At 35.0% G+C, this 27,927-nt stretch overlaps 1 protein-coding gene across 2 annotated transcripts in view; it reads right to left on the bottom strand.

Moving 5' to 3' along the window:
- Positions 1 to 387: 387 nt before the first annotated feature.
- Px (MAP7 domain-containg protein plexus) overlaps positions 388 to 27,927 on the bottom strand; it is a 110,532-nt gene continuing 82,992 nt past the window's right edge. For both annotated transcript variants that reach the window (XM_072893948.1, XM_072893947.1), the window contains exons 9-16: positions 13,334 to 13,584; positions 9,459 to 9,706; positions 9,134 to 9,292; positions 8,857 to 9,002; positions 3,244 to 5,805; positions 2,947 to 3,153; positions 2,373 to 2,756; positions 388 to 2,285 (exon numbers count right to left, since the gene is read on the bottom strand). In XM_072893948.1, coding sequence (XP_072750049.1) covers positions 2,086 to 2,285; positions 2,373 to 2,756; positions 2,947 to 3,153; positions 3,244 to 5,805; positions 8,857 to 9,002; positions 9,134 to 9,292; positions 9,459 to 9,706; positions 13,334 to 13,584 — 4,157 coding nt within the window. In that variant the 3' untranslated portion in view covers positions 388 to 2,085. The remainder of the gene's footprint in view (positions 2,286 to 2,372; positions 2,757 to 2,946; positions 3,154 to 3,243; positions 5,806 to 8,856; positions 9,003 to 9,133; positions 9,293 to 9,458; positions 9,707 to 13,333; positions 13,585 to 27,927) is intronic.

The following is a 27,927-nucleotide window of genomic DNA, read 5'->3' as shown; positions in this document are numbered from 1 at the left end:
TCATCAAATAATATGTACAACGTTGTGCATAAAATTAAAAATTGAACGATATTTAAAAAATTTTTAATTTAAAATTTGTATCTCATATATATATATATATATATATTATTTGAAACCTATAATGCATCTAGTAAATTCAATACACATTAAATTTGCGATAAATAAAAGAAATATAATTTGACAAAAATATATTATTAAAGATAAGTATTGTGATTAAAAAAAAGTTCTTATACATTTCGTAATATTTTGTAAAAATAAAAAAACGATAGTTTCAAATGTAATAACGTTAAAATTTTAATAGATATAGTTTATTTATTAAAGATTGGATTTTTTGTAATTAGATGCTTGAATGATGAAGAATATGGAAAAAAAAAAACACTCCGCAAGTTCATATTTTCAACAATTTACTCCTAGGCTCTTGTTCTGGCTTGTTGACTGAGACCGGCGCGGTCCCTTTTTGTTACATAATACATAAAAATAATGGTATGTACAAATGTAAGGAGAAATGTTAGGCACTCAATGAACAAAACGGCGAAATTATAAATGATAGTTTTATCGCGCGCAACATGCGAGCGAATGGTATACCTACAACGTACAATGTGTCGACAAAATGATGCACTCAGAGAGCAGAGAACGATAAGTTTTAAAGTTACACTGCGAATGTGAAAAATAGAGCGCAGCTACGTGACATGGATTTGACAAACAAAAAAAAACCAATATATAATACAATTGGTTTTCTTTTTTCCAAATTTTATTTGCCACTCAACTTGTGTCGAGTTCAAGGTCCGATTGTTTCGATGAAATGACTGGTATTGGAATGTTAATGTCGGGTAATAAACATTTTCTGGAATGTGCTCCGCGCAAAGTCTCACAATTTCGTTTTTCTTTCTTTAAAAATTAAGTCACATTATATCTAAGTACCGCAGTCATTACATAATGTTATTAACGCTCCATCTCATTTTTTCACTGGCCTTTTGTGCTCATTACGATAAATGGTATGGATATTCGAAAGGAAGGATTGCTTGCTACTCTGATTTTATGCGTATCAATTGCGCAATTTTCTCCGTATAGTCTAAACATGTCTGTAGACTAGAGTTCTCGTGTCGTTGATATTGATTTAAATTAAAACGTAAAACTTGCATAAAATATTCTACCCTTTAAAAATTTCCCTTTTTATGTCCAGAGATTTGCAATGCCCGCAATCTTCCGATTGTACATAATCTGGTTTCTATCGAGTAAATTCGTTTCACTATACGCGCTATTATATTAAACGTAAAAAATAAAGACATAGTCATTGTTGGATGCGAGCGATTTTTTGACACTCTGCCAGTCCGATATAGTCGATGTCATTCTTCGATCCTTCGATCATTCTTCAATCTTATATAATGTCCTCTTTTTTTAATCATTAATTTAATTTTATCAATCGATCGATATACAAATTGCATGATATATCATTGTTTTTTTTTTTTTTTTTTCAAGTACTCGACATAAAAGTCCACATTACGCTGAATAAAATAAGTTATACACCATTTGTCTATTTCTTCTCCATTAAAATATTATAATACACATAAATTACAATTATTTATGCTCGGAGTATAAGAGCCGTTAGTTGTGTGAAACTAGAAAGCCTTTGTCGTTTTGTTTGCAGTCGTAAAAACTGTCTTTCCACGCGGATGGGATACAATTTGATTTGTACAATTAACTTTATACATATTCTCGTACGATTGATATGACTTCATATTTATGATTGAAAATCGACGCGCTCGCCAACGTTTGGTGATGTGCGTAAAAATAATATTTAACAATTGTACAGTAAACTGAATGATGCAATCATTGGTTCCTGTAAAACCAGCCGAAGTTTCTGCTTTCCCGATCAATCGCCGATGGTATAATAAAAGAATACTATATAATAAAATCCATAAAATAATATGAATATTACGCTGTACATTTGGTCACTCAAGAGTTTTTCCTTAACCATTACTTATCTACGTTTTATGTTTAATAGTAGGTATTACGCGCTAACGGCCCTTAACCCGCTGATAATATCACAGATGAATGAGTTTCCGTGTTGTGCGTTACGTAACGCTATCTAAGATTCCTAACAAGTGCGTTGATCCTTTCGATTTTGTCACTGAGCATTCGCTTCTCGGACTCAAGAGCTGTTCTGGCGGACAGGAGTTCATAGATTTTCCGTTCTAATTGAACAGCTTCGGAATGCAAACTGTTGTACTGTGCTATCAGTTTCGATGTTTCACTTGTCAGAATTTTTCTCTCCAGTGCCTTCTCTAAAATATATTACAAAAAAATGTATACAGTGTTATTACGTATGTCATATCAGAGTATCATGTCTATACATATAATAAAAAATTTACCTTTTAGATATTCCTTATAAGCAAACATAACATCCTCGATTCCAGTCCACCTCGGCTTCTCTTTCCTTTCACCTATTTCGTCAGTACTCTCACTGATATCTATAGTTTTACAATGTTGCTTTACGCCATTCTCACCAGGCATAGGCAAAGTAGGATAATACACTGGAACTATGTTCGGAACTAAGGGTGGTAGCGGTGGTGGACGTTCCGAGATCGGTTTAACTTTAATTCTATCCAGAAGACGCATTTTTTGAGGTGGTTTTGGTAAAGCTGGAGGATTCTTAGAGTAAACTTTGGCGATTCTTTCACAGTAGGCAGTAACGGAGTTTGCACTTTTCCGTTTCTTGCGATCTGCTAAAACGTACTGCCATGTCACTTCTGCCTCTGTAATTATAAATTACAATTGAAATAATTGTTTTATTTATTATGCTATTTATATATAAATAGTATAAAAATTGCATTATTTATAAAATTCTGTACATTACAATCGATTATTACATAACAGATATAAAAAAATGTTACTGCATTTGTATGCATAGCTACATAATCAAAATTTAATTAATATTATATTTACCGTCTCTTTTATTCGGAGGCATAATATCGAGGCCTATGGTCCTGAGAAAGCCAACTTTCGGCTCAAAATCTGGCGTGTGAAGTAAAACGTCCGGATGCTCACGCGGAATCGGTAAGACAGATTCTATTACAGGCTCTGCTTCCAGAGGTAGTTCTGGTGGATCGGGATTCAATCTGTACCTTTTCTCAACCTTACACAGTTCTATCTCTGTAGAGAAATAATAAGGATTTATATTTACCGAATCAAAATGTAAAAAGCATTGCTGGCAATAATAATAACATTCTATTAGCCTCTTACCGTTCCTAATAGTCAGCGTAGTCAATCCAAACATGGCTAGAAAGGTCAATTTGTCTTCCGAATATTGTAGTTTAGCCGGCGGACCTTTCGTGATCCAAAGATCCACATCTTTGGTTTCCTCCTCGCCCTCCGAATCGGAACTACATGTTACGCTCGTGTTCTTTTCCCTTCTCCGCTTACGCCTCTTTTCGGCTAAATCAAGAGATGACGTGAGCTCTTTCTGCATTTCAGGCACCAGGAAGAACTTTTCGCTGCTGCTGGTGATTACATCCTGCTTGACTAAAGTCTTACTGAGGTCAGGTACATTCAGCACCGCTGGTTCGCACTTCACGGAAATCTCAGTTAAATTATTGCACTTGTCAGTAAAGCAAAACGCAGTCGTCTTCAGTTCGTTGTTGCTTGTCGAGAAATTCAGAAGCTTCTCCTGATATCTCGGGATTTGCAGAAGCACATTGGAGACATTCTGACAAGTGCGCAACACTTCCTCGGACTTGATGCTCTGCATCAGCTGTGTCGTATCCATAGGCTTTTGCGCAATGTCATTTATACTGAACTTAAAGCTCGATTGAAACGGTAATGTGGACAAGACATTATTTTGATCGCATTGCGTTTTACTACAATCAATATCATTTTTGCACTCCTTTTCGCCGACAGTGTAGTTTACCGGGTGAAAAGATGGCAACACCTTTTCTTGCTGCTCAAAAGGCAGATGTGAAATCGAGCTTTTTTCCTGGAGCGAATTCGTGGCAACGTGATTCTGATTCGACAACTGCGGCTGCCTAATCGGACTTTCGCTCGCATTTTTCTCATCTGCATTCAGCTTGTTATCCTTCGCTGCGGCATCCGAGTTATTTTTATGATGCGCGCTGGTGTGATTCGCAATTTTACTACTGTTAGTAACTTTATTATTAACGCTGAAAGTGCTATTGCTCATTGCTTTTTCATTAGAAACGCAGTTGGTAGTAATACTGTCGTTTCGTTGAATTGCCGTCATTGTTTGATGAGACTCGCTGACATTGAGATGCGCATTTTGTTTTGTGCCATTCGAATTAGTCACGACATTCGTGCCGCTGTTGCCGTGATTATTGTTGCTGGTATTTATCATTGGTACATTGAGTTTGGACTGAGAATGATGCTGTTGATGTGGCGAGGAAGATGATGATGATGATGATGAAAAGTGCGGCGGTTTATAGAGACTTGGCACGTGCGAGACGGATATATGTGGATGATGATACTGTTGTTGTGGTGGATACGGAATCGGTTGGGAGAAGGCTTGCTGGCTGTTTATAGGCTTGCTATCCATCGTTGAGGAATTATTTTCCTGTATCACTTGATTACCCACAGCTTGAGAAGTAATCGTTGTCATCGAAGACGAAGACTTCAAGGATATCGGCTCATGATGACCGATCTGATTGACTATACTGTGATTATGACTATTCATTATGGGTTGCCTCTGTTGGGTTTTCGTCGAGGAGGAGCGAAACGAATCCTCAAAAGGTCTGACAAAAGCCGGCTGCGAGGTTGTTGCAGTATTCATTGTCGTAGTAGTTATGATTGCCGTCGTAGGCATTGTCGTAGGCAATGTCCCCGCTGTTGTCGTAATTGTTGATAATGGTTCCTTGCTTCTCGACACGCCATGAACACCGTGAGATATAGGTGGGGATTTGCGAGCTATATGATTTATCGAGTTTAACGTCGACGAAGAACTTGGCGGCGTCGGGGCGACATGTGTCGTCATCGCATTAGACAGAGAACTCGTAATCGTCGTACTGCTCGTGCTGTTCGTGCGCTGTTGATGTTGTTGCAATGGAGGTTGTTGTTGATGTTGCTGTTGTTGCTGGTGGTAAATGGAACTGGTGACTGTAGTAGTCGCGCTGCTCATTATCGTGGCTGCATGTTGACTAGAATGAATGGTACTTGACGGCACGGGGGGTAAGTGGAGAGAGGGAATAGAGATAATAGGCGTAAGAGATATGCCTAGGGATAGCGGCGGTGGTCCTATCACACCCGGCGTCAAAGACGGGATAGAGGGCATAGGCGGTGGACCAATCGGTGCCGAACTTATAGCTGTCGGAGGTGGTGGCGGTCCAAGATTCAGAGTAGGTAAAGTGGAACCCAAAGAGGGTGGAATAGACGCAGAGCTAGCGGAGCATATGGAAGTGGAACCCAAGGACGGTCCAATGGGCGCAGCTGGATTGGGAAAGGATGGTAAACGAGGATGGTAAATGGAAGCTGCTGCTGATGCTGATGCTGCTGCTGCTGCCGTTGGATCGGAAGATGCTGGTGGTGGCGGTGCAATTGGTGGAGCGACAGATTGTTGCTCTTCTTTTCGAGATTGATGATGATTGCTACTGATGGTGACAGCGGGCCCGTTGCTATTGGCGTTGTTGGTGCTACTAGTGTTGTTGCAACTATTGTTACCAGTGTTGCTGTTAGCCGTGCTCCCGCCACTGCTATTGTTACCACCACCACCACCACCGCCACTACTGCTTTGTCGTTCTCTACTGTCACGTTCTCGGTCCCGCTCGCTATGCATCTGAGCCGTTATGGTCGGCTTCCTAGCTGGAACAAATCCCGAACACAGTGCTTGGTGATCTTCCACTCTACAGTAGAAAAAGTCTTGGCCATGGCGATATGTTGTAAGTTTCTTTTTTTATTATTTTTAACTTAAAATATAAAATAACTTTTTTGAAATAGGTATAAAAAAAGAGATGTACGAGAATTATTTTTTAAATAAAGGAAACATAACATATTGCTATAGCCAGATTTTGCAATTTTATATAATTAGAAAGTCTTGAGACTTTGTCGATCTTTTCAGCACATATCGAATGTAAAAGATAGTTGCGTTTATCATTACATTTAAATGTCCTGTTAAATTTTGAGACAAGTTTGCGCGCGAGGAGAAGGCTTAAGAAAAAAATGTTCATAATTATTTTATGGTCTCAATCTTATGGGGTTCATTTACGTTTCGCTATAATTTACGCATATTAATTGAATTATATATTGGCCTTTAATAGTATTTTCAATTAATTGTCGCAATAAATTTATTGTGGATTATTACGCATTTAATAAATTGAAACAACTTACGCAATTAACGTACACATGTATATAATGATGATGTATGTAACATAAAATTTTACGAATTATTTCCGTATCGATCCATCCATCTCTATTCCAACTTACCTTGCTTTCGTTTAATTATTCCAGTCCCCTATAAGAAGATACTTAATATATTCGCTTCGAAGTATTGGGGATGATTACTGTTATATTTTCAATAAAGCTAAAGAAAAAAATAAAAAATAAAATGAAGAAAACCAATTATCTTTCTAAACTAACCGGGGTAGTCGCTATCACCGTTGCTCTAGTGTTAACAGTAGCGAGCGCGTATTTTTTTTCATAATATTAATTGCAATAAAATGGATATTCAAATAATCGGACTATGAGTTACCGAATCTTCCCCAAAACTGTTTCAGAAAATGATTCGAGGGTCAAGAGAATTTCAAGTCCATTAAAATTTCAATCACATTTCTTGCAAGTTTTATTTTCATTTATAGTCCAAATATACATGTTTACATAATAAATTATATAAAAATGGTATAATTTTGATAAAAGAACATTTATAATAAAGTTTATATATACATCGCTTGATTCAGTCAGAGTATGAGGAGCAACATGTTTACTATACAATTAAGGGAAACTATATGTTGACATTAATTGGTTAATTGGAAAATTTCTAAAACAGTTGCGGGAACTAACGCAAGAGTGCATTGCGCCTGATGAAAAAAACACTCAATACTTAAATCATTACAGTCCATTAAATTGCAGATTCACGCACGAACACCTACCTAAAAGTCGCACGCCTTGAAATGATATAAACATTTAAATGCGTGCAATGTATCCATCATATTAATAATCGTCATCAAAAGCATATTCTGCAATAAATTTAACAATTCTAAATAAAAATTGTCTAATTTATAACACCTAATAGACACAAATATATAAAAATGGACTCTTCAAATCATAAAGTCAATGCACCTTTTTGTCTTATTGATATTTTACTTATATCTTAACAATAACGAATATAAAAAGAATATAACTTGCTGTGTCAAGAAAAAATTAAAAATAATCTCTAAAAAAAATTATTTATTGTATATAACAGTAGTCATCTCCATTTAATATACAAGATATACTGTATAATTTGTTAATTGTATCACTAGACACATCTTGTAAGTCGTAATTTTTTTTTTTTTTGTGTAATGTCAAAAGTCAACAAAAAGCTAGCCCTTTTCCTTTAAAGGCGTGCACTCTTATGTTTAAGTTTCGCTGTGTTATCAACTACAAAAAACAATTAACTACATAACCAACCTGTCGTCGTACACTAAGAGTGTAGTTTCACATTTGAATACTACAGAAAATGATTTGAAATGTCTATACGAAGAATACATAACAGGTCGTATACATAACAGATGAATAGCCGACCGAAGGCCGACTTATTTGTTGATATGATATTAAGAGAAGACGACAGCAGCAGATAAGTCTGACTTCGGTTCGGTAAATAGATAAAAGAAAACAGCTAAATCGGGTCTCGGCAAAATTGAATTGTAATTTGTTCGTATCCTAAATCGAAACTAGAATGGGTAAATATTTTTTTTTTGTCGCTAAGTCCACTTTTTGATAATTCGGTGAGTATCGAGCCGAAGAGCAATATTGTGTTAAAGTAGATATATACCGAGCGAACGACAACGAACACAAAGCGAATGGAAAATTAAATTTATTATTTGAAATTTTCCTTTTGATGCACCGTCCTGGCAGAACCGTTAATATACGTTTTATTCGCATTCGTTTTTTTTTTCAAATTCTTTCAAAAATTCGCATTCGTTATTTAAACGTTCAAACATTCGCTGGCAGTGTGTACTTTTATCCATCTTTAGACCTGCTCGGGCATCAAATCGCGTGCTTATCTAAAAGATACCAACGCTACTTTTGTAAGAAACGAATATAACTATATGTGTGACTCTTGTTAAATCTAGATTAAAATTAGAAGCGTAGTATGTTATTTGTTCTTTCTTTTCGAAATTCTCTCACTGGGTCACAGTTATATTTCTACAACTTCTCCTCGCTCGCGCCGCCAGTCCGTCTATCTACTTTGAAGAACTTTGGCTCGCAGTACAGGTCGTTCAAATCAGCGACGCAACCGCCGCTGGGAGTACAATCTCACTTGGCGAATTCGAGATCTCGGGGACTAAAATTACACGAAACAACGTGCGCGAGGCAAACAACGTGTCGTGGCAACGCGTTTGCAGATATCGTCGATCCATGAAGATGCTACGTAGCTTATAAACTGGATATGGCCGAATGAGAAAAACTTGACAATTCGCACGACGTATCACGGCAACCATGGCCGCCGCAAAAAAAAGTTTCGCAGCGGGGGAAAAAAAAGGAGGGAAATAAAAAAAAAGATCTTGCGCGTCTTCTTAACGAACGATCGCGCTTTGACCGACGCTTTCTCTCTTTCTCTCTTTCTTTCTTTCTTTTTTCTTTTCTTTTCTTTCTTTTTTTTTTTTTTTTTTTTTTTTTAATGAAAGGCAGTGGGGGGTGGAGCGACTCGCTCACCTGCAGTATCGGCAGATGCAGGTGCAGGCGCGGGTACCGGGGCAGCGGGAGCAGAACTTCTCGCTGCTCTTCTCCTTTCCTCCTCCTCTCGCAACGCAGCCTGCTCCCGTGCTTGCCGCAGCCTATGCTCCTCCTCCAGTTTCAGTCTGAAAAATGAGAGAATCGTACCGCAATGTTAATAAAGAATTCGGCATTCCTGACTTCGTTGAGCCCCCCTCCCTCCTCTCCTTTTCACCAGCTCTCTTTCTCTCTTTTTCTTTCTGTATCTCTCACTTACCGTTCATGCATCACGGGAGACATAAGACCTAGCGAAGCGGGTGGTGGAGGAAGCATGTCTGGACTGTATCTTAATCCGTATAGAGGATACGATGGCAGTCCAGGAAACAAAGGTGGTCTTATCATTCCGCACCGTTCCAGATATAACTGCTCCTCTAATCTGAGATTACAAAAAAAGCACGCAATTTTTTAAACTTTATAGTCAACCTTTTAATAGATGCGAATAAAAGATCTCTATGGAAATTAATAATAAAAAAACATGGTAAAATTCCTGCTTTCCTCTCTTAAAAAATGTCAAGATGAAAAAAAGCAACATCATTGCTTACCTATAAGCGTGCTGTAGATGCGGCGGTGGATACAGACTGGGATGATAGGCGCTATAGGTCGCGGGATCCAAGGCAAATGCCGGTGGATGGGCCGGATGATGCTCGGGCCGGTATGGCTGAAAACCGGAACGGGCCAGCAATTCGGAAGCCGCGGCAGTTACACTGTGCTTGCTGGTTTCAACGGGTCTGGCAGTTGTCGTGTACAAGGAGGGAATCTCCTCGGGTCTTCGTTCGTGCGTCGATCGTTCCTATAAAAGTAAATTTAATGATATTTTTCAGTCAATCCAATACACGTGAGAGAATTAGTTTCTCATTATCGCAATAATTGATCGGTTTAATCAATAAAATTAATTAGTGTATTTTTTTGTAATTTAAAAAATACCAAATTATATACACTTTGCGTATCAAGTTATAGTTGAATTAAAAAAAATGGCATTTATGTGCAAATATATAGATTCGTGGAGAAAAAATTCGCAATTTAAAATAGAACGCATCTCTTAGAGTTAATATAAAAATCTTAATATAAAAATAATATATTAATTTCATATTTATTAATATATATATAATATATAATTGTATATTTAATATATAATTAATATGTAATTTTATATTTTATGTTAATAAGAATTAATATAAAAATAATTTAAGCCGATTTCATGGAAGACGCGCGGAGCAATGTAAATTGCCTGAAATTTTCTTCAACTTATAGTATCTTCCGCCACTTAAACAAGTTACAAATGGTTCTAGCAGTTTATTGCCAAAAGCGTTATAACGCATTCATGCAATGAGTTGCCGCTCCGATGATTACGCCGTAGAAATTTATAGGAAAAACGTGTGTACACCGAGAAGACGAAGCAATTTATTTGTCATTACAGATAAATATTAACCATCTTTGCGTATCAAGTTGTAGTTGAATTAAAAAAAATGGCATTTATGTGCAAATATATAGATTCGTGGAGAAAAAATTCGCAATTTAAAATAGAACGCATCTCTTAGAGTTAAAAAGATCAGCCGGATATGATTTTAAGCTTTCCAAGTTAACGTAATGTCATTCGATTTTTATTTTCATGATTTTATTTTTATAATAAAAAAAGAATTATTTCTGCTAATAAAATTTAATTTAGTAAACAGATTCGTTTAGCGCATACGTATATTTTTAAATCGTAACAACATCAATTAACATTTTACGTTTTTCGGTTGTAAATAAAAAGGGAAATATATTCGCGTTTAATTAGAGGATACTTAATCCAGATTGTCAATAAAAGTCTCAGGCTTAGAGAAGTCTCGCATTTGCAATGCAATAGCATCGGCGATACAATCGAGTAAAGAAAAAGGGTCTTTGATCTCTCCGATTATCAGAGATTGAGCTACCTTATTCGCTTTCCGCCAGAGTAAGCACCTTTTTCATTTCGTTACCGAGATTGGCTGCATTTTCGATCTACCTTTGAGCCTTTGACACTCCGCAATCTTGCGAAGCCGTTTGATTCGCATGCCTTCCAAAACATTCTCTTTTCTTTCCGTGTCGGTTGGCATCAGTAACTTTATCCCGCTCAGGGAATTCCGCTTTTGGCCATGACGTTAATAAGGAGTTTGCATGATTTTGAAAAATAATTGCATTTTATAACTTATATATAGTTTTAAATGTAATTATTTTTTTCGTAATTTTTAATGCAAATTAAGTGAGAAAATCAATAATAAAAATTACATTATTTGAAATTGTCGAATACGATCCGGAAACGACCGAGTCCTCCCGAACGCGATGTGACGTCACAGTGCAATATCTGTATTCGGGAAGACGCTAATAGCGCTAAACAGCGTGAAATAACGTCTCCTCAAACCTAACCAATATATACAGTGACAATACACTATTTTTATTTATTAAAATCCAGTTATTGTGAAAATGGGCAAAGGTAACACGTACAAAACCTGTTTTGTACCTCTATGTAAAAGTACAACAATTAAAACACCTAATAAATTGTTTTTCTTTGTACCTCGAGATCAAGAATGACTGAATATCGCAATACAGAAAACAAATGTTTGAAACTATTGCCCTGTGACGTCACGCACTCCAACCAATCAACATAGTTTTCTCACAATTTAAATTTTATTAAATTTTAATTTAATTTTTTAATACCTTTCTATTGATTAAAATTTAAAATTTTCTTATAAATAAATTTATAATAATATTTAAATTATATCTATAAAAAAATGTATTTTTTTTAATGCAAACTCCCTATTTCCAGCAATTATTCTTTAAAATCGCGTGAATTCGAAACGAGCACATAATCACATAAAACACAAGATGTCTTACGGTTTCTGTCCGATTTCATTTTTATCGTAATAATTGAACGAGAAGTCTATATAGTACCAGAATCTTTTAATTTTTAATATTAAAGCGGAGTATTAAGCTTCTGATTACCTTTCTGTTAAAGTTTTCCACTTTAAATTAATCAAAAAAAATTTATTTCAATAGTATGCATTCTTGAATATTTTTTCCGTGTAATTTGTAATTCAGAATAAGATCAATAAAAAAGCGTTTCAAAGCTTGAAGTTTTTAGAATCTTTAAATAATTTTCAATTCTTTCTATTCGTTACAAAAATTACATTGTTAAAAAGCGACGTTCGTCAATTGAACAAATTTTTCAAAAGTTTGTCCAAGAATACCGAATTAAAAAAAATCCTAGCACGATTTGCTTAATTGGATGTTAAAGAGCAAAGTTTTAGCTTTAATTTCTTTGTTTAACAAGTGTTCTATGATTTTCTTCGCCGAGATATTCATTATTAAAGCAAAATCAAGCTGACTTTGAATGCTTATAACTAGTGAAAAAATGATCGTACAATAATCATTAAAAAAGCAATTTAAAGAGAAAAGGTAGCACTTTAAAATGCTCCTATTGTTCTTTCAATCATTATTTATTTTAAAGCGTAATTGTTACTTAAAAATCAAGTAAAAAATTGCTTTATAAGTTTTATCTCTTTTTATTTAAATCAATGAAAGTTAACGAAAAAACGTTAAAATTTTCATAAACTCTACAACATTCACAAGTAAAAAGCATTCCAGTTACTTACGTACAAAAGACCAAAGTGTTAACTTTTTTTCTGTACATTTCAAAAACTTAAATTAATAATTATTGTACAATCACGTGAAATCTAGGATTTTTTTTTATTCGGTATTCTTGGACAAACTTTTAAAAAATTTGTTCAATCGACAGACGTGGCTTTCTTACAATGTAATTTTGTAACAAATAGAAAGAATTGAACGTCATTTAAAGATTTTAAAACTAGAAACTTCGAGCTTTGAAACGCTTTTTTATTGATCTTATTCCGATTATTTTTAAGAAAGTTGCAACTACTTGAAAATTGATCTTTTTTTATATGGAAGAAAGTGGACCTTTAATTTTTTTTTTTTTGATAGTGTATATAATTTATAGAAGACGCATGATTTTAGAAATCTCCCATATTTATCGTAAATAATAAAACTTATCGTAATATAAAATAAATTTCATTTCATCAGCAGCAGTAAAAAATTGGAAAAATTCCAGTAAGGACGTAAATATATGCACCCTCTTCCCTCTCGTGTCTGCTCTCTTTTATATTTATTTACAACATTCTTCGTCGACCCAACGGTAAGAGAAAAAAAATGTATTGTCCACGTCCCAAGCCCAAAGACAAATTCAAAATAACATGTAGCGATTCTTACGATATCACATGTAACGATTTTTCTCAAGCAAGTTCGCATGTATCTAAGCGTTCGCTTATTATTCTGATCATAAGGGATTTGAGGTCGAGGGTGCCATTGTTGGGCCAAAAGCGGATGCACTTCTGTGCCGAGGAAGGCCGAGAAAAGAATAAAGTAGACCGCTGCAATTACTCACCTTGGCAGGAGAAGGACCTCTGACCAAAGGCGGTGGCGCCCGGTTCTTTGGACTGGCACGGGGTTCCTCTTCCTGAGGTGCAGGGCCCGCTTGCTTAGCCAGGTTCCTCAAGGCGGCAGCGAAGCTCCTGCTATTCTGCTGCGAGCCCGGTCCAGGTCCCGGGGTATGACCCTGAGGTAGAACACCGGAACTAGGTCGGTGGGACTTGCCAATCGAGGTTGGCTGAGCTTTGGTGCTGGCAGGCTGCAAACCTGAAAGAGAGCAAAAGAGGTCAGCGCCCGTGTGAAATTATTCGCTTACATAAAATTCAACTTAAAATGTATAGACATGTGTTCCCTTGGCCCTGATGATCGACATGACGTGATAGAGCAATCATACATACTTTTGACATAAATCATACCGAGATTTGTCAAAGTGATTACGTTTGTAAAGATTAAAAAAAAAATATATATATATATATGTATATGTTGTTTTAAAAATAGAATATGTCACAATGCACCTTAGTGTCATGAATGGAAATTCAATCAACTCGAATGCCATTTAATTAGATCCCATATGCATGTCTCATACGTAATTTGCGATAACAAATTTTCGATAACGTGTACGTTTCATACGTTCATCGTGAGAGAGGCGTTATCGAGCGAAGATTAACGAGCGATCCCGTCGTCTCTGCACACGTGCATTCTCTTTCTCGTGCTCGTGGTAACGAGCGTACCTCATAATTCCTCGCAGGGTCGGAGGTCGTGCTCGTGTTGACGTGACCCGCCAGGGAGGTCGGCCGAGCATGATCGACTTCGTGGGAGATTAATTGCGAGGCGGGCGGCAAAAAGTAGACAAGAAAGGGAGTAAGTATCACCGAGTGTATATGGCACGCAAAGGCAGTGATATATAAAACCACGAGTGTTCTCTCATCTGGACTTATGTCAATCAATTTAAATTAACATTTAAATTTCAAAAAAATCTATTCATTTTTTTCAAGTAATGACATAGCACAGTTGCCAATTTTCAGTGATCTCGGTTAGAAAAAACTTACGTGAGCCAAGTAGCACAGCTGTTAATGACTTAAGAAGATGGAAAAAGGAAAAAGAGCATTTAATAATTACGAAATGGCTAATTGTTATTAATTTCATTTAGTAGAAATTGCCGATCTTAACAAATGACGATTATCATCGACAAAATCACTCGATCAAACGATCGTAACAATTTTTTTCTCGAATTTCTGATTTTACGCGAAAATGATGAAGGATAAAATGCAATGCGTGTTACGTCGCGGTAATGGTAATAATAATTAGGATTTACGGCAAAGAGCGACGAGCAAACTGGTAATAAAATATCGTCGGCCGTTGTGTGCAAACGGCATTCGTTAATTAGACAAGCGACAATTAATCGCTATTTACGCAACCGGTAAAGCAGCAAATCGACAAAGTAAAAATAATTTTAATTTTGACATGATTATATTGCAAACTTAACAAAACATAACAAAAATATATATTGCCACGTAATAATAAATAAAGTGAAGAAATGCTTTTATTACAAAAGTATCCAGCAAGCGTACTCAAGATATTAAACTATAATTTCAGCTTTAACTTAAGCAGTTAAATTTTAACTTAAGCTGTGTAATTTAAGCTGGAATAACGGTGGAAAAATATCGTGGATTTCAAATAAATATCCTAAGATACTAATATAAATTTAAAAAAGCAAAGATATAAGATGGAGAGCGAAAGAAATAAAATTATCTTCTTGGATGCAATAAAAAAAAAATATATATATATATTTTTTATACTTTAAAAAATCTAAAAATGATTCCACGTTATTTAATATGTTTTATTAATTCAACATTTCTCAATTAGCGGATGCAGAAATGTTTAATTTGATCCATACCTTTTATTATGTAAAAATATGCCACGCGCAACTTCGTGGTTTAATTAAACAGTGTTATAGGGCAACATTCTTGACACCAATGTGATGCATTTCAGAATATATTGCATTTTCATGACATTGTTTTCTATGCTTCTAGCATGACATTGCGTTGCATATAAACACTGCATATAAAGTTACAATCTTGCGCTATCGCATAAAGCGTTGACATTTCGATATCCGGTTGTTGTGCCGTAAAGTTAAATACAGTTGATGGGATAATCAAAATCATTTGAATGCAAAAAACGTTATGATTTCACAATAGTTGTTATAAAATATCAAGATAAATTTTTTGAAAATAAAAAAAGGACAGTTTATGCAGTTTAAAACTTTTTACGTTTTACATATAGTCAACTCTTTCTCTAAATATGTATCTCTCTTTTAAATAATTATTTTAATTTCCGAACAGTAAGTTTAAATTTGTTTTTACATTTTGATAGCCCGTCAGATTTTCCAAACAACTGATTCAAATAAAAATTACTCATTTAACATTTGTTCCATTTAAGTTTTGGCCATCTCCTCTTTTCTGACATTTCTTTCAAAATAAAAAAAACATACGATGAATGTGGAATGTGAATAGTATTATTTCCTCTCAAACACGTTATTTTAGATGCAAAGAAGTTTAAGAAATTTTATTAAGGCAAATATCAGGGTCGTCTTGATTTAACTGATAAAAATTAACGAGTGAGAATTAGATAATTGATTAATTAAAATGAGAAAATAACAAAGAGATAATGCCAGATGATACCCTACCTCATCTTGAGCGGATAAGCTGTTCGTTATTGAATTCTTATCAGTGAAGTGCAGATATCTTCGCGCTACTGCAATTTCTCTTTTTTCCTGACTATCTTTATTATCCATCTTTATTCATTCCTTCTTTCTCTCACCATTTTTGCATTTCTTTCTTCTCTATTATTTTTTCCATCTTCAAAACTGGAATCAAACTTCTTTTCGCATGCACTTTTCATTCTTTGTAATTCGATTTCCATGCTTTGGTATCCGCTCAAAAAATGTTAACAACTTTTGAAAATAACTTTTTTGGTAAGTATGGCGACAATACACGTCATGCTCGTCGTTAAGGGGATACCGAAGTACCGACCGAGTTCTAACCTAACAAAACAATATATTTACTTAATATAAAAGTTGCAATTTATATACATAAAATAAAATAGGTTTTCCCCTCTCAGAATTGCATGAAAGAATATTTGTGAACTTATAGAAATGAGCTTAGAAGCCTAGAAAAAAATATTTCTTTGAAAATAAATGTTGTGCAGCACATTTGTTTTTATAGGAATACTTTTTTTCTAAGCTCATTTCTAAAAGTTCACAAATATTCTTTCATGCAATTCTGAGAGGGGAAAACCTATTTTATTTTATGTATATAAATTGCAACTTTTATATTAAATAAATATATTGTTTTGTTAGGTTAGAACTCGGTCGGTACTTCGGTATCCCTTTAAAACACAAAGACAAAACGCATCCGTCATTGATTTTTTTTCCGCAATATTATAACGAGTATGTTGCGTGTCACTGAAAAGGTTTGTCCGCCTCGCTTTCAATTTAGCAGAATGTCTCTCGCCATTCTTTCCTTTGTTCTCTCGCAAACTCTTGATCGGTGTTTCTTCATTCGTAACATCTCACCCCTACACTGATTTGAATAAATTGCGAGATGTCAAGCAGAATCCGCCGTCTTTGTCGCCAAAATTTCTGACTGCAAATTCCTTCCCCTTCTCACACGACGAGGATTAACAGCTACCTTACTTCCACCATCTTTCTCACGATATTCCATCACGCTAATCGTCGTCATCCCTCCTCTCGGTTTGGGATACATCTCTGAAGGAGCGATCGCTCGATGACAGATATTCTCTCCGCCGAATCGAGGGACTTCTCGCCCGCTCGTTACCGACAAGGGTGCGAGAACGTGCTCGATCGCAGAGAACTGCGGGGAGAGGGGTGACGAGAAGGGGTAGGGTGGAGAGACGGGGAAGGGAAAACGACATTTACTACCACCCGTTCTGCCACGAGTATCACTGCGGGTTGGGTTGACTCGGTGCCACGAGGATTCCGTCGAGTTCGGAAGAGGAGGAGACTACAGCAAAGGGGAGAGCAGAGCTGTTCAGGGGAAAGAGAGGAAAGAGGAGGGAGAGGGTTAAGCGGCTTACAGTCTGTTACCATGGTAACGCCACACCACTAAGACAGGAAGAGAGCCTGAATCCGGCCCGTTACGGTCCCTGCCGACTCTCTCTCAGTACACCCCATCAACGACGTTCTCCCCACGAAAGAGCAAGACGAGGGCGACGGGGAGGGTGCAGAAGAAGAGACGAGAGCACGAACGGCGCGTGGATGGGGATGGTGGCGACCGGATTACGTCGCTAACTCTGTTTTTACACCCAAGTGTTTTCACCGAGCGCTTCCGATATATACGGGATATATCGCGTAAATAGCACCTGCTCTCTTTCTTTCTTTCTCTCCCTCACTCCTCAAGTTCAATCTTTGAAATTGTGGATCCTACCTCAGCGGGAAATCGATCCGCCGCTCTATTCTCTTTTTCGCTGTTTTCAGTTTTCTACGCGAGATATCTGGGCGATTAAAGGGATCCAAAATTACCGACAGAACATGAATATTACAGATTTTGAAAATCTTTTTTTTGTTGGCTACGAGGATTGATAAATCCTTGTCTACAATTAAAGTACCTATTAAAAACAACACGCGGGGGCTAATAATTTCATGTAAAAATAATAAAAAATTAAAAAATTACAGTTACGTCGTAACAATATTTATTTAATATAAAAGTTAAGATATAACGCCCGCGATTGAAATAACATAACAAAATATTAGTAAACTTTTGAAAATGACTTTAGAAGCTTAGTAAAAAAGATTTACAAAATCTGTAAAAAATGCTTTCGTGCATTTGCGAGTGTGCGAGATCGAAACACAAGAGGTAAAACAGAGCGGTAGATTATATTCTAATTAAATAATATCCGTGTTTGGTATCATTTTAATCATAAAAATGTCATTAATCCATGAAATTATTTTCAAACTGATAAAATGCGCAATAAAAAATTTTATTTTCTATAGTAAGATGACATATAATATAATTGTAGTATTATCGATAATTTTAATTCCGCTTAGATGAGGGCGCCAATCTGTCAGAGTTCCGGCCGTCCTTATTAATTCGAATTGATCTTTAGCTGTTCAAAATTTCGGGAAATTAAGCGAAATACGAAGGCAAGATTTTGCGATTTTACATCGTCGAGTTGTTGAGTTACAAACTCGCGAAGACTCGTGGTGAAAGTTTGTATTAATGGCGACGAACAGACGAGAGTATCGTTTCATCTCGCGTGTCACTTGCAACACCTCACCACGCCGTGCAACATTGGTACGATGAAGTTATTGCGATTCGTGTTTACCGGGCTATTATATGCCGTGTTCCGGATTATAAGACTGGGCGTAGCCGGGTCGCTCGCGCGATAAGGCTCGGTAAAGCTCGTACAACGACAACAACGTTCGTCGTCAGGAAGTTGGCCAAGTACTTAAGGACACGAAGTCTCCAGACCATGCATACGAGTGATATTAACGAGCCGACGACACAGTCACGACATATATTACGCTAAGTAATATTGACTTCTCGCAATTAAACAACGGAGCACGTTTTTATTTCAGTTTCCTCTTAATATGCTTTAATTATACAAAAATATTATCCATTGTGTATTTTTAATACAATATATAAAATAAATAAAACATGCCAAAATATTTGTTTAAATGCAGTGAGCGAATATACCGAGATCACGCTGTATGATAAAGGGATAAAGTGCATTTAAGCCGATAAACAGATTAAAGAAAATTCTCTGTACGTTACCGAAGGGATGCGCTAATAATTTAATATCATTACCGATAAAGTAATTATAATTTTCGTTTGTACGACAGATATTAATCGACGATGCCAAACGTACAAAGAGATAATTGTCGCGTCACTGAAAAGGGAGAAGTGAAGCGATCATCATTCTATATCATTTAGAGACCAATCGTGATAATAAAATGTTCATTACAAACACAAAGATATCGAGGTAAAGCAAGATTGATCTATCATCGAGGAGATAGTGTTTATAAATCTGCAACAAGAATTAACCCTTTAAGTCACGAATTTTTCTAATTGTCAGTATTTTATAAAATTTGGTATATAAGGGTTTTTAGGGTCGCTGATTACGAATCCGTTGTTGTCAAATTTTCAAAATTCAAGATGGCGGATCCAATATGGCAGACGAGATTTTCAAAATTTTACTTCCGCCATATTGGATCCCTATATTAAATTTTGGAAATTAAATTTTTTTTCCTTTAGATTCAGATTCTGCGATCTAAAAAAACCTTCAGAAAAAAAATTTAAAAAAGAATACAACTATTACTTTCAATTTAAAACAAAAAATATTGTTTTTTATATATTTTTATCAAAAAAAAGGAGGATTTAACAAAAACAACACGGTAAAAAATTCTAAAAAAATTCTGAAAAATACTTTAGAGTGTACTAAGATTATAAAAAAATTGCCGTATTTATTGTCATAATAGATTAGTAGAAAATGCATTTTTTTCGTAAAAAAGTACTAATTTTGACTGTTTGTTTATATATGGTATTTTTGCAATTAACAATTAATGACTGTTCATATTTTTTTTACACTTATTGATGTTCTAGAGACTCTGTAGAAACAAAAAATCCGGTATTTGTTGATAAAAAAGTAGTCAAAACAATAAAAAACTACGAAAAAAAGATGGATCTCTAGGTGATCCGCTATGACTCAAAGAGTTAAACGCGTGACAGATTTGACAAAATAAATTATTAGTTAATACGTTAGTTAATAAAATGCAATTAAATATATTTTGTAAATATTTAATAATAACGGCACAAATATATTATTTATCTCAAAGCATTTGAGATTTATCCATTTCATTCTTTCAGAGATGTTACGACATATCAATTTTTTGCTGGAAAATATAAATATAAATATATTTATATTTATATTATTATTATATTATAATTATTACATTATTATATATTTATAATATTTTAAACAATTAATAATAATATTAATTCTCACAGTTTTAAATCTATAAATCGTGTTTAGAGATTATTTCGTATTTAATTAAAAAGCATAAAATCGCAAAATTATAGCCAATAATCGCGAATGTAAGAACCGAAAAGGCAGACAACAGGTGGAAAGCGATTTGTAAGATTGACAAAACCATCGACGCGAATAGAAAGCACGAAGTATAATGGAAGAACGCCAGGAGGTAAAGGTGAAGGCGTCATCGATGCTCGTGCACGGATAAAATTCCGACTATCCTGCAGGAACTCTCATCCCTCTTTTTTTATCCTCTGTCTCTTCGTCCTCGCACGAGAGGGGCGAATGTTCGATCGATTTTCGCGTTGCGATAAACGGGGTATCGTTTCGCGGCGACGGGCGCATAAATCCCGGACGAGAGAACCGGGGCGTCGCGACGAGAGCTGGGCATCGCGCGAGAGAGCGACTCTGGAAATATTGGACCGCGAGAACACGTCTACCGCGCCTCTAATGCCTCGCGTGAGGCATGAATTATTTAGAGCGTTTCGTGTACACGATGTACCCGCTACTGCTTATTTATTGCCTGCCTCTTTACATTTGATAAATTCTAATCGCCATATAATGTAATGACAAATGCAACAAATTACGCAAATTCGTTTTACAGTTCGAACAGGTTTCCTCTTTCTATTGTTTTTTGACATTTTTAATTTCGGACTTTATACATGTTACTAATAACATTACGCAAAAAAATTAAGGGCCGCTTCTTTTATATAAAAGGAGGCCAATTTTCAAGTAGTTGCAACTTCCTTAAAAATAATTGGAATAAGATCAATAAAAAACATATCAAAGCTTGAAGTTTTTAGTTTTAGAATCTTTAAATGAATTTCTATTCTTCCTATTCGTTGCAAAATTACATTTGTAAGAAAGCAACATCCGTCGATTCAACAAATTTTTCAAAAGTTTGTCCAAAAATATTGAATTAAAAAAAATCGTAACACTATTTCATTAATTAGATGTTAAAAAACAGAGTTTTAGCTTTAATTTTTTTTTTTAACAAATGTTCTATGATTTTTTTTCGCCGAGATATTCATTATTAAAGCAATCAAGCCTTGAAACGCTTTTTTACTGATCTTATTCCGATTATTTTAAGGAAGTTGCAACTACCTGAAAATTGGGCTTTTTTATATGAAAGAAAGTGACCCTTTAACCCTTTGAGTTACGAATTTTTCTAATTGTCAGTATTTTATAAAATTTGGTATATAAGGGTTTTTGGGGTCGCTGATTACGAATCAGTTGTCAAATTTTCAAAATTCAAGATGGCGGATCCAATATGGCAGACGAGATGTTCAAAATTTTACTTCCGCCATATTGGATCCCTATATTAAATTTTGGAAATTAAATTTTTTTTCCTTTAGATCCAGATTCTGCGATCTAAAAAAACCTTCAGAGAAAAAATTTAAAAAAGAATACAACTGTTACTTTCAATTTAAAACAAAAAATATTGTTTTTTATTTATTTTTTATCAAAAAAAAGGAGGATTTAACAAAAACAACACGGTGAAAAATTCTAAAAAATTCTGAAAAATACTTTAGAATGTACTAAGATTATAAAAAAATTGCCGTATTTATTGTCATAATAGATTAGTAGAAAATGCATTTTTTCGTAAAAAAGTACTAATTTTGACTGTTTGTTTATATATGATATCTTTGCAATTAACAATGACTGTTCATATTTTTTTTTACACTTATTGATGGTCTAGAGACTCTGTAGAAACAAAAAAATCCGCTATTTGTTGATAAAAAAGTAGTTAAAAAAATAAAAAAACTATAAAAAAAGAGTGGGTCTCTAGGTGACCCGCTGTGACTCAAAGGATTAATTTTTTTGCATAGTATATTATATATGTTACTAATACTCACCATTTGCAGTAATATTGCTTAGTGATATTGTTTCATTGGATTAACATATTAATTAATTGGTTTAAATTGTATTAGTTTAACTGTTTTACGCCTTTTGTACACTCCTGATTAAGTTTTCTTTTGTAAATAGAGAAATTTTTATTCCGCCATTTACAATTTTCATGCGAGTGTGCAACAAATTTTTATAACGTTTCGCGTGCAATTTTAATTTTCATGAACATGCATTATTATTAGTGTTTTTCCTTGCTTTAACTTTGTTTAACGAAAAATCACATTTTAATTTTACACAGGAAGATGTCTGACAATTTTCTTTTACGACGCGCTAGACATGATTCCGACATTTTCCCAATGGTCGGTATATTTGCCGAGCAATACAACTATAATATTTCGTGCGATTCATCATAACACTTTTATAGGTCCTCCGTATAAAACATCGGGATAATACAGGCTGAGTATTCTCCTGCTATCTAGCACTATGCTATCATCACGCAGTGGTTATGTCTTATGCATAATACTTTTATGCATAAGACATGATTCAACCGAGCAAGAGGGGACACGTTCCTCGCCATTTTCTCCCTGGGGTACTTCCCGGGTATACGCAGTAAAACACTGACGGAGATCGTGCCCGGGATAGAAATTGCTCACTGAGATTCGGTAGCAAGCGACGCGTGAAAAGGGACGCCCGAGAAGAGGGCCAAAAGAAAAGGAAAGACAAACAAGAATATAAAAAAAAAAAAGAAAAAGAAAGAGAGATGTTGCAGTTGTTTATCCGATATCAAAAATTACAGTGAGTAAGCACAGAATCACAATTTATATATTATTTACATATTATATATAATTTATATATTATTATTAAAATTGTTATTCAAATATATCTAAAATTTAGCTTAAAAAAATTTTTGTGGGGAAAATAAATGCCTGTTTTCATCGAACATTTGAACAGTTGGTCTGCTAATCGTGTTTGCCACTTCAAAAACTACCGGAATAAATTTTCATGGTCTCGTGTATATACGATACCTATGTGAGTGTCGTTCATGAAATCTTAACACAGGTCGTGGCGGTCGGTCTAGCTTTCAGAGTAAAAATAACGCGGTCGATAATAGCCGGCTGCGGCGAAATCGCGTGCTGTCGAGGCGAAAGTTAACGTTATTTTTAACGGCAAATCGTTTATTTCGCGACATGCACTCGATCGGCCGGTTGCTACCAGAGTCCACCCCGGAGGAATAAAAGTTACTCCGTCATATACTTAGTTCCCGTTGGCACACGTGTACCACCCCACATGAAATGTTAATCGCGTATGTTGACTTTTTATGTCTGTAAGACGAGGTAATTACCGAGGGTTGTGCATCAGAAAAGCATCAATGAAGAAATCGATATACATAATAGAAAAATTATATTAGAAGATGATTTAAATTTTTTAAAATACATGGTTTAAATCTATTAAGTATAAAAAAATTATTAAAAAAAACATATAATGTAAACATATATTTAATACATATATATAATTTATTCTATCAAAATAATTTTTTTAGTCAGGTATATCAATATAAAATTAGAGATAAAAAAAAATTAAAATAATATTTAATAAAAATATATAAAATAAGAAGAATAAAGAAAAACAAAAAAAAAAGTAATAAGTAAAAATTGAAATATTTTGAATATAAAGCTCTTAATATTTACGAACAAGTAATTATCAACTTGGCGAATAAGAGCCCTACGCGAATGTTAATGTAAATTTCTTAGAAATTAATTTTTTCCGCGAAAATTGAAACGTGCACAGGGCACATATTTTACTTGGTGTATTATTTTACCCCCGATATTTTTCTCGCCTACGCTTCTTTAGGAGGGTAAAGAGGGGTTATAGAATTTTCAAAAATGAAAATCTATTTCTTGGTAAAATACATCAAGTAAAATATGTGCCCTGTGCACGTTTCAATTTTCGCGGAAAAAATTAATTTCTAAGAAATTTACACATTAACATCCGCGTATGGCTCTTATTCGCCAAGTTGATAGTTGCTTGTTTGTAAAAATTGAAATATTTAATTAAATATAAAATAAATAAATAAGAGATTAATAAAAATTCTATATTCAGGACAAGAATGCAAAAGCTCAAATAAATAAGCTTACTTATTTTATTTAATAAATAAGGAAAATTATAATTTTATAATTATATGTATAATTATATAGTTCTTTCTCTTTTCTGAATCATATTTAATTACTAATAACAAGAAAAAAAATATATTAGCATATAATAATTTATCTTAAACATTTGAAATCAATTAACATAAAAAAATGATTTCGATAACTATATACATATATGCAGAGTTTTAATTGCTTTAAAATTAAATATATTGAATATCACATAAACACGTTAAATTAATAAAATAAAATTAAAATTGGAAATTTAAAGAAAATTGAAAAAATTGCCTCTTCTTGCTTTTCGTTTCTCATGTAATCTTGTATCAACTACAACAAGATAAAATTAAAATAAGTTTCAGAAAAATTCGAACATGAAGGGCGGTGGCTTCGGTGATTTTTTTATCCCGACGCGCACATCTGTACATACAGAGGGTAAAACATGGCGGTGAAGAACAAGAAGGCGAAGGCAGCGGGGAGTGTCGCGCGTGCAACCAGCCCTTCGATATTAAAGCGTTGAAAAAAGACTCGAGGGAGAGAGCTGCCTTTGCCGGGCAAAGTTTTCTCTTTAACCACCCCTGTCGTCGCGATACGATACGATGCGCCCTGTCGAGCGACGACGAGACGCCGGGGTTGTCGTTGACGGTATTAAATTTCCGGCGACGATGCTACCAGTTTATGGACAGGACCGGAAGGCTATATCGACTTTACACAACACGTACACGGTTGACCGATATCGGTTCACAAAAAAATGTCATTTCGTTCAAGTTTGACACAGTCGTTTTGAAATTACAAATCTTGCAATATAATAATATTGTGAATTAAGTGATGAAAGATTTTACGTTGTATAAGATACGTTTATTGACACATATTTAAAGTGCAAATATTTTTGTCCCAGTCCACCTTCTTATCTCTTTGATTAAATTGTAAAAAATGTTTAAATTAAATATATTATTAAATCGTAAAAAAATTAACTGTTATAAGAAGTTTTAGAATTGCAATATTAATAATATTGAATTCTCAAATTAAGATAACGCGGTGAAATAATCTATTTTTTTCAGAAAGAAAGATATAAATAAATACGCATAAAAACATGGCCGATACTCTCGTTAGGAAGAAGCATGACATTGAGTGCAAGTTAGTGCAAAAGACAGGCGAAATCCACGATAATTCGATGAGACTCCAGGTCGAATATCTCACGTAATTCCGTAACTCGGTGGTGTCGTGCCGATGTTCGATAACCAGTCGAGAACACCCTTGGGGAAGAGATTCGCGGATGAAGAGAGGGCGTCATAGTCGATTCTTGCTTCCCTTTAGCATTCCCTCCGAGAGCGAGTGGCGAGAATGACAGGGGGAGAAAAAGAGAAAATTTTTGTTTTTTCTTTTAAAAATGTAAGTATTATTCTCTTTACTATATATGTGTGTAAAAATTAAATAAGATAGATTAAATAATAAGATTCTAGTGGTACAAAAACAAATATTGATTTATAGATAAAAAAATAAAAATAAATAAAATAAATAATTATAACAAAAAATTGTAATAAAAATAAAAATAATTGTATAAAATTAATTTAACGATATTACAAATAATTAATTTTTCAATCTTGTGTAATGCTTTCTTATTGCTCTACTTGCAACAAGACATCGAAAATTTTATAAAATTTTTGATACAGAGATCTCTGATCGCTGGAGAGAGGAAAAAGAAATGAAAGAAGACCAAGTATCGGAGAAAGGGAACGATCTAACAGCCGTGGCCGCCCTTCGTGGCAGATCGTGGTTGACCTTCTCCTACTTAATCTCCTGACTCCTCGTATAACCTTCTATTCCTCTCGGTTTCTTTTTCTCTTTCCCTCCCGTATACGAGGCACCCTTGGCCGCACGGAAGTTGGGTCTCGCGTGAAAAATCGATGCCGGAAGAACCGGGACGACGGATTAGCTGAAGGGGAGAAGGACCGGCTGGGCAGGGCAGCGTCTAACAGAAAACGACGAAAGGGCCAAGAAGACAAATTACGGTTCGCGAGGAAAGCGGATTATATGTGCCGACGATTTGTATTCGCCAACCGTTTCCAATCGATTTGCGACCGAACGAGATACAGAAAAAGAAGAGTCCAAAGATGATCTTCCTCTTAGCAAGAAAGCTATATAATTGAACGCCATCTTGTCTCGCATCGTTTTAACTTATTATACAATTGTTAATTTTCTTGGTTGATCAACCGTAATTTAAAATTCTGTCGAAGCAAAGCAGATAGCGATTCTGTTATTTATAAGGTAAACTACGGTATGATGGTCATACGGAAAAAACGGCCATAGGCTGGATAATTTTTCTAATAATACATCGCTACATAATGCACTTTTTCAGTTATTAATCAATATTTACAATATCGATTATCTTTGATAATGACTAAAAAAACGTACTATGTAGCGGTTATTAAAAAATATATAGCCTATGGCCATCATACCCTAATTTACCCTATATTTACACCTTTTATCTTAGGATTAATAATGCTCCTTAATTTTATAAGTTTACACAGATCAAATTCGAATCTTCAATTAATCACAATCTTAAGCAACTCGGTATTAAATTACGACTCTCCTCAAAAATCGATACCTCATCTTTTCCCCATTGGCTGTCCGTCCATCCCTCCTTGTGCCTATATAATGGCAGCGTAACCTTTCCCAATCGCAATCCGCTTTTGTTTCTCGATGCGCGGTGCTTTATTCATGTGTAGTAACAATCGACTGTCAGAGTTCAACCCACCCACTCACTCATCTATATTTTTCATTGCGTAACGAGCGTGTGCAAACTATATAGCCTTGACAAAGACCACCACCGACCGCGATCGGATGGACATCTGTCCTATATGTGACACGAGAATAGCTGTTGATTCATCGGTTCGGATCCGCATCAAGGTTGGAAAGCATCTCGCCGTTAAATTGCTCGTGCCACTCGACACTCCCATTATATGTACACCAAATCAATGTCAAAAACACAATAATAAATCAAACGATAGAAAGCTTTAGTTGACTAGTGTCAAATCTCTAACGGGCTCTTTTAAGATAAAACCGATTCAAAGATTACTCTACGTTAAATTTATTTGTAACTTCAAGCATCAAAAAATATTCTAAAAATGCACAGAATAAAATAATGATTATTCAATATTTTTAACGCGCGTGCAATTACATTAATAAGAATATCTTCTCGAGTTTGACAATTTATTTGTTTCGTATCACGTGGTTGATAAATTATCTATTTTCAGAAAATTTCTCGAAAAGTCCCTTTGTTGATATTATTATGAAAAAGTTGGTTTTCTTTAACGTTTTCAGAAACGCACACAAAACATCGCAAACGTGAAATTTTTGTACGAATAACCACCAGTCAAGGATGGCGGCGGAGATCCACCGCCGAAACTCGAGGCCACCCTTACGAGTCCCTTGACATTTTGCCAAGCACTCCCCATTGAATCACCATATAAACGACTCCAGGGCCTGCCAGGCTTCAACCCCTGATCCGCCCTAACCTCAAATATACGTTTCATTTTAGTCTCGGTAACGCTACGACCGTAATCATGGG

Source organism: Anoplolepis gracilipes, chromosome 6, assembly GCF_047496725.1.
Source record: "Anoplolepis gracilipes chromosome 6, ASM4749672v1, whole genome shotgun sequence".
NCBI classification, from domain to species: domain Eukaryota; kingdom Metazoa; phylum Arthropoda; class Insecta; order Hymenoptera; family Formicidae; genus Anoplolepis; species Anoplolepis gracilipes.
The sequence above is the reverse complement of the archived record's forward strand: the minus strand, read 5'-3'. Positions and strand labels throughout refer to the sequence as shown.